Source organism: Sinocyclocheilus rhinocerous, unplaced genomic scaffold (assembly GCF_001515625.1).
Source record: "Sinocyclocheilus rhinocerous isolate Xijiao unplaced genomic scaffold, SAMN03320098_v1.1 scaffold1862, whole genome shotgun sequence".
Lineage (NCBI taxonomy): Eukaryota > Metazoa > Chordata > Actinopteri > Cypriniformes > Cyprinidae > Sinocyclocheilus > Sinocyclocheilus rhinocerous.
The window spans coordinates 127164-135566 of NW_015653470.1; the positions used below are offsets into that span (position 1 = coordinate 127164).

An 8403-nucleotide genomic window follows, 5' to 3' on the forward strand; every position below is an offset into this window, starting at 1 on the left:
TATGACTGGTTTTGTGGTCCAGGGTCACATATATGTGTGTGCATGTGTGAATGAATGCAGCTTGAAACTGAATGGAAGAATAGCGTAATACTTACTGCATAATGTGCATTGTGTCAACTAGGGCTGTGCGATTTGGGGGAAATTATCAAATTGCGATTTTTTTTGACAGATATTGTGATTGCGATTTGATTTGCGATTTTAAATTTGCAAAGTCAAGCTTAGCTCAATATGTCCATAATCAGTTAGCTAGAGCAGTGCTGATTGGAGAGAACGGCGGTGCGCTCACTCTATTGGTTAGTAAGACTGCAACTCAAGGCTGGCAGTCATGCATATGCTCTGGAACAGAGTAATATCGCGTCCATATCGCAGGCTTTGCGATTAGGAAATCGCAACGTCTCAAATCGCGATTTCGATTCGATTTCGATTAATCGCACAGCCCTAGTGTCAACTACATATTACTTTATAAAAACAGGATGTGAACAGCAATAATTAACAGGGATATTATTACATTTTTATGACAGGCAGTATGTGGTGTGCTATCATTGTTAGTGCATGTTTACTTCAGCTAATGGCGTGCAATTTCTTAAATGCAGTTAAGTTATTTTTTTAAACAAAATTTCGAGTAAAACAAAGTCTTATTTTTTGACAGACAAAAAAGTGATATGGAACCTTTTTATTTCCGGAATGGAATAAAATTCTGAGAAGAAACGCCTGAATGGTGAGAAAACGCAATTGCAAGAAAAAAAAGTCAGAGTTGTGAGAGTTGTGACGAACTTGTTTCCAAAAAATAAAAAAGGAAATTGCAACTTCGTATTTCATAATTCAGACTTTTTTCATGCAATTGTGAGTTTGTATTGTGCAATTCTGAAATAAAAGTCTGAATTGTGAAATATAAACTAACAATTCTGATAATAAAAAAAGAATTCTGACATTTAAACTTGTAATTGTGAGGAAAAAAAGTTTGCATTTTGAGATATAAACTCTTTTAAAGATTAAAAGTCTCAATTGCCTTTTTATTTTTTTATTCCATGGCAGAAATAAGCTTTAAAATTTCATTTTTTTTTAGTTCAGGTTAATTTGCTAAATTTTAAGTAGTTTTTTGCACCTTCTAAAGTATTTATTTTTATGAAACTGATACATAATACACCAAAATCAGACCAAAGTTTTAACACATCTTCAGTAGATGGAAATTAGAAGAGACAATTAAATATATTGTAAAAATAAAACTGATTGCACTCTATTTCATGCATGCTTAAGTTAAATATATAATTTCAGGTTAATTTGCAACATGGGTAGGTCATTTTTATTTATAAAGGTTTAAAAAAAAAAAAAGCATATTAGACATTTTGTTCGATAAATGACGCTTTAAATGAGTTAAAATCAATGCATTATTTGGATATTAGACTACAGCTGCAGCAACGTTTTAACATCCTTAATAGACAGAAATGAGCGACAATGAAATATATTTTAAATAAAAAACTGATTGCAGTCTATTTAATGCATGCTTAATTTAAGAATAGAATTTTAGGTTAATTTGTGACATGGTAGGTTGTTTTTATTTCTATAAAAATTAATTTATAAAATTAATGCATATAATGCATATTTTGTTTGATAAATGAAACTTTAAATGAGTTAAAAACAATGCATTATTTAGATATTACAGTAATGTTATATTTTATGAATGCTTTATTTAAGTGTATACTTTCAGGTAGTTTTTTTTTTATAAAATGAATGCATATTAGACATTTTGTTTGATAAATAACACTTTAAATAAGTTAAAAACAATTTGGATATTCAACCAAAGTGGCGGCAAAGTTTTAACACATCTTTAATAGACGGAAATGAAAAGCAATAATTAAATACAGTATATTGTAAATATAAAACTGATTGCAGTGTGTTTCATGCATGCTTAAGTTAAATATATAATTTCAGGTTAATTTGAAACATGGGTAGGTGTTTTTTTTATTAAACTATTTTTAAAAAAATTTATAAATATTAGACATTTTGTTAAAAAATGTATAAATGACACTTTAAAGAGTTAAAAATGCATTATATGACTTAAGTTATGACTTAAGTTTCATGCTTAAGTTAAATATATAATTTCAGGTTCATTTGCAACACGGTTGGTGTTTTTTTTATAAACTATTTAAAAACAAATTAATGCATATTAGACATTTAGTTTGATAAATGACACTTTAAAGAGTTAAAAATGCATTATATAGATACAAGACTAAAGTTGCGGCAAAGTTATCTTAAATAGACGGAAACGAAAAGCGACAATAAATATAGTGTAAACATAAACCCGATCGCTGTGTATTTCGTGCATGCTTAAGTTAATATATGATGCATGACTGGACTTGATGATATTCTTCTACTAGTTCCTCCATCTGACCTCCATCAACTCAAACAGTTTTCTGTTTCCTCGAGGGACGTGCAAAGCATATTAAACGCATCCGGGCCGTCTCCTCCAGTCGCACCTCAGCAGAATTCAGTGAAGAAGCCCCGCCATCGCTGCGAAAACTGTTGAGATGATTGAACAGACTAATTAGACAGCCATAATGTTTGTTCAAGAGAACGCTTCCTCCCTGACACTTGTGAAATATAGTGGTTATTAAGTGGCTGATCCTCATTATTTATCTCGCCGCTGATGGAGGCTCGGGTTGAAGCGTTGGATCTCAGTGGTGGTCTCACCCGGGTCCTCCATCTCGTCGACAGGCCTCTTGCGTGACACATGTCTCCTCCACGCTGTCTCTGCGACATATGTTTGCGGGAAAGCGCTGGCAGAATCGCTGCTGGATATTGGAGGCGATTGTGCTTTGTGGCGCTGAAAGCGTAAGTTTTCCTCTTTGAGTGAGCACTTTTGAGGGCAGAGAACACAGACGCTGCTTATTTCGGCAGCAAGTTTGAGGTTTTAACAACTGATGACATTCCCGTTTGAATCGCAGAGGCATCCGTGTGTGAAAGGAAAGCAGACGCGGGATATATTGATTGTCAATATCAGATTGGCCGCATGAAGTTTGCAACAACTTTTTAGATGTCAAACTTGTTTTCTAACCTCGCAAAACACCCTTGTGAGTAAATGCTAGGACTAAACAACATTATTACTTTATTACACACAGTATTACTGTTGATTATTATGCAAAGTCACAGAAAATTCTGAAAGAAATCTCAAATCAGCATTTTAGAATGATTTCTGAAGATTATGTGACACTGAAGACTGGAGTAATGATGCTGAAAATACAGCTGCGCATCACAGAAATAAATTACAGTTTAACATATATTGACATAAAAACCTGCAATTTTAAATTGTAATAATATTTTACTATTTTTAATGTGTTTTTGGTCTAATAAATGCAGCCTTGGTGAGCAGAAGAGACTTCTTTTAAAAACAATTTTAAAAAATCATAATTATTCCAAACTTTTGACTGGCAGTGTATAATCAACATGCATTTTTTTTTTTAAAGATGAATGCATTTGGCCATTGAATCAAATCTTGCTGTGTTTCTGACGTCTTCTGCCATGAGCTTTGCATTTTTAAGATTATGTCAAGCTAAAAATAGTTTTAAAAAATCGTTTTAAATATGGTTCTGGAAAACTAGACTTTATGTTTGTTAACAAAAACTAAAACCTTTTTTTTTTTAAATACATTTTTGGTACTTTAAACAAAATAAACATTAACAGAAATAAAATATAATATTAAAAAAAAAATTAAAACTTGTTTTAAAAAAGCTAGTAAAAGCTAGTTTCCAAGACAACATTTCTAATTTTCATTTAGTTTAAGTTGAAGTACTAAAATAACTAAAACTGAATCTCATAAATAAAAAAATATACAGACATACAAAAAAAAAAGTTTATATATATGACAAAAACACAACACAATTACTAAAACTGTAACAAAAATTAAAGTGAATTTTTAGTTACAGAAAATATAAAAATAAAATTCAAAATATTAAAAAAAATTTGCATCTCGCCAACCTTTTAGATATAAAACTTAATTTCTAACATTGCAAAATAATCTCGTGAGCAAACGTTAAGACTACATAACATTTTCATTTATTATTATTACACACAATATTTATGTCGATTATTGAAAGAAAATTTGAATAATTGTCAGCGTGCAAAATTTATGCAGGCGTTTAATTAACGTGCTAATTTTAGATGTTTAGTTTTAGATGGACATCATTCATTCATTCAAAAAGGCCTTTAGAAAGCCTCATGTTTGTTTCCATCTCACTCATTCTGAGGAGCCAGTTGAAATGATGTTTTGTGGCATGCTGTCAATAGGTTTTAGCTTCTGTTTTCATTCAGATTTTCTCTTTTAAAGTGCATCATATATTGAATCTTGTATGAGGTTTGCATGTGAGTGTGTGCGGAGTGAAGCGCAGTGCAGCTGTTCGCCGCTCCCTACTGAGTGTGTGTAATGTAGTGCTGGAGAAACACTCAGATAAAGATAAATGATTGCTGCCGTCATTTCTCTCGCTGTCCGTGTCTCTGGTGTGGTTTTCCCTGGATGTGTCCAGAGTGTCAGCTGATGAAGACGGAGCGGCCCAAACCCAACACATTCATCATACGCTGCCTGCAGTGGACCACTGTCATTGAGCGCACCTTCCATGTGGAGAGTCCTGAGGAGCGGTCAGACACACACACACTCACACACACACACACACACACTCACTCTCTCACACACACACACACACACTCACAGCAGGGCTCGTATAGAGGAGAGGACGGGGAACATGCCTCCTGACTGCCGATGATTTGACGACCCCAGATGGAGCGGCGTGGCTGCTCTGTTGTTTCATTATCAGCGAGGTTCACGTTCGGCAGAGGCGCTATCATTATCCATCAGCCTTAATGAGACAATGCCACTGCTGTAAAGGTCAGGCAATTATTGTGTGCGAGACTTTCCATGAGAGGCAGCTAAAATGGGGAGATAAAAGCAAACACACATGCACACACACTCTCCACACACACACACACACACACACACACACACACACACACACACTCTCACACACACACACAACACACACACACACACACACACTCTCACACACACACACTCACACCTGCATACCTGCTCCTCCTGCTCCTTATGAAGTGCTCAGACATTCAGTTTAATTTACAGAGAAACTAGTGTGCAAGTACCAGGGTTATCGTTGGCTAAAACTATAACCATAAAAAAACATTTGCCCTGCATTGCATTGCATTGCATAAAATAAAATTTAAAAAAATAAAATTTTATTTCAGCTAGTTGCCAAGACAACATTTCTCATTTTCATTTAGTGCAACTTGATGTACTAATTAAAATAATTAAAACTAAATCTGAAATAAAAATTAATAAAAGCTACATAATAAACTAATAAAAATGTAAAAAACACACAAAATTGCTAAATCCTTAACTAAAATTAAAATGAAAACAGAAAATATAAAACTATAATAGTATCACATTAATGATAACAAAATAACAACATTAAACTGAGAAACAAGAAGTATTTTAACATCCAAAACATTACGTGATTTAATTTGAACGTCATCTGTCACTTAAGGCTGATTGATTACAGCAAAATAAATAATCACTATTACTTTGGTCAATATTGAGATCATGATAAACACCATTACTCATTGACTTTGTAAACATCATGTATTTGTTGAATGTTTTTTTTTTTACTTTAAATATAATTCAACTGAAAAAAAAAAGCAAAAGCAAAAAAAAAGCAAAAATGTAAATAAAAAAATTAATGAATTATATATAAATATATGGACATTTGCATTAATATACAAATTATTATATATTTGGAAACATCATGCATTTGTTGATTTAAAAAAAAAATATTTTGAACTTTAATCTGAAAAACAATAAATAGTAAAAGAAAAAATGAAATAACTTGAATATAAATATACACATTTAAATAAATAAGTAAAATATATATTTGGACAAATAATGTATTTTTTGAAAATTCTTAAAAAATATATTAGATTTTCTTGAACTTTGATAAAATTCATCTGATTAAAATAAAATAAATATAATTCAAACAAAAAGTAATAAAAGCATTAAAAAAATTACATAAATGTATGCACATTTAAATAAATATAGAAAAATAATGAATAAAAATGAACTAGTCTGAAATGAAATAAATTATATATAAATAAATTTGAACGTCATCTGTCACTTAAGGCTGATTGATTACAGCAAAATAAATAATCACTATTACTTTGGTCAATATTGAGATCATGATAAACACCATTACTCATTGACTTTGTAAACATCATGTATTTGTTGAATGTTTTTTTTTTTACTTTAAATATAATTCAACTGAAAAAAAAAAGCAAAAGCAAAAAAAAAGCAAAAATGTAAATAAAAAAATTAATGAATTATATATAAATATATGGACATTTGCATTAATATACAAATTATTATATATTTGGAAACATCATGCATTTGTTGATTTAAAAAAAAAATATTTTGAACTTTAATCTGAAAAACAATAAATAGTAAAAGAAAAAATGAAATAACTTGAATATAAATATACACATTTAAATAAATAAGTAAAATATATATTTGGACAAATAATGTATTTTTTGAAAATTCTTAAAAAATATATTAGATTTTCTTGAACTTTGATAAAATTCATCTGATTAAAATAAAATAAATATAATTCAAACAAAAAGTAATAAAAGCATTAAAAAAATTACATAAATGTATGCACATTTAAATAAATATAGAAAAATAATGAATAAAAATGAACTAGTCTGAAATGAAATAAATTATATATAAATATACACATTTAAATAAATTTATATATATATATACACACAAATTTAAATAAGTAAAAATATATATTTGAAAAAATCATGTATTTGTTGAAAAATTGTATAAAAAATATTGGATTTTCTTGAATTTAATATAATTAATCTGATTAAAATAAAATAAATATAATTCAAACAAAAAAATTGTAAAATCAAAAAATTCTAATAAAATTATATATAAATTTATGCACATTTAAATAAATATAGAAAAATAATAAATAAAAATAAACTAGACTGAAATAAATTAGTTGTAGGTGTACTGTTGTTTAGTAAAATCAGATAAATGCTACTAAATATTTTCATTAGCTTACGATAATATCCAAGCTACTTATAAAGGAATATCACAAGCAGTTTGTCATAAAAGCCAATAATATCTGCAGTGCAAAATGCAGAGAAGAGACGTTCGTTTGCATGTTTGTGTTGTTGTTGTGTAGAGAGGAATGGACCAAAGCCATCCAGACGGTGTCCGACAGTCTGCAGAAACAAGAGGAGGAGATGATGGACGCGTCTCCAGAACACATGGACATGGAGATGTTTCTGACCAAACCTCGGCTCAAAGTGGTACAAACACACTGCTTATATCTTCACAGACTCTATTCTTTATGATATAGTAATATTAAGCTCCTGCAGGTGTTTGTTGACCGCTGGTGTGTGTTTCAGACTATGCATGACTTCGAATACCTCAAACTGCTGGGAAAAGGCACTTTTGGGAAGGTGATTCTGGTGAAGGAGAAAGCAACAGGAAAATATTACGCCATGAAAATCCTCAAGAAAGAAGTGATTGTAGCCAAAGTGAGTACAAATATGAGAAATATTAGTGTACTTAACCTGATTTTAAGCCCTGTTTTGTCTGCAGTGGAGTTAAAGATCTTCTAAACTCATCACTGAAGGATCGGTTTGATGTGGAGGGAAATGTTGGAGATACTTGACTGATAAAACTATATATTTTTAAAGGAATATCACAGAATTTTTCTAACATGTTTTAATTTTAACTGTAAACCTCTTTAGCGGCGCTAAACTTTTTGCTCAAAAATAAAAGGAATTGTTAATTTTCAGTTGGTTATGTTTTAAAAGATGAATTAAATGTCACATTTTTAATGCATTAATTTGAATACTACAGTTTTTGATTTTGAATAATGATTTTGGATTAAATCATCAATCCAAAAAAATTAAAACACAGAATTTCTGAAAACATAAGACATTTCATAGGGCCATATTATTGTAAAAATGTTAATACATTATAAAATTGTTAAAGTTATATAAATTTTATTGATTAGACATGTTTTTCGATTATTATTCAAATTTAATTAAACCATTAAAACAGAATTGAACCAGAAAAAAATGAAGATGGAAAACTTAGAATATGGGGAAAATGCAAAGATAAGAAACATTAGTGTTTCTGACATTATTTTGAGTGCTGTTTCGTCTGCAATGGTCTTAAAGATCTTCTAAACATCTTTTTCAGTGCTTGATAAAGCAATAAGCCCCGTGAAGCCGTGGTTTACAGTGAATTTATAACAGCTAGGGTGCGTTGTGGAGTGCCTAAAACCCCCTTAGCTGTTATAAATTCACTGTAAACCACGGCTTCACGGG

The 8403-nt window shown here is 30.3% G+C and overlaps 1 protein-coding gene across 1 annotated transcript in view; it reads left to right on the forward strand.

The window, feature by feature from the left end:
* Positions 1-8403, forward strand: part of akt1 (v-akt murine thymoma viral oncogene homolog 1) — a 55574-nt gene that overhangs the window by 25589 nt on the left and 21582 nt on the right. The window contains exons 4-6 of the mRNA XM_016522375.1: positions 4521-4632; positions 7245-7371; positions 7471-7602. Of these exons, the coding sequence (XP_016377861.1) occupies positions 4521-4632; positions 7245-7371; positions 7471-7602 (371 nt within the window). The remainder of the gene's footprint in view (positions 1-4520; positions 4633-7244; positions 7372-7470; positions 7603-8403) is intronic.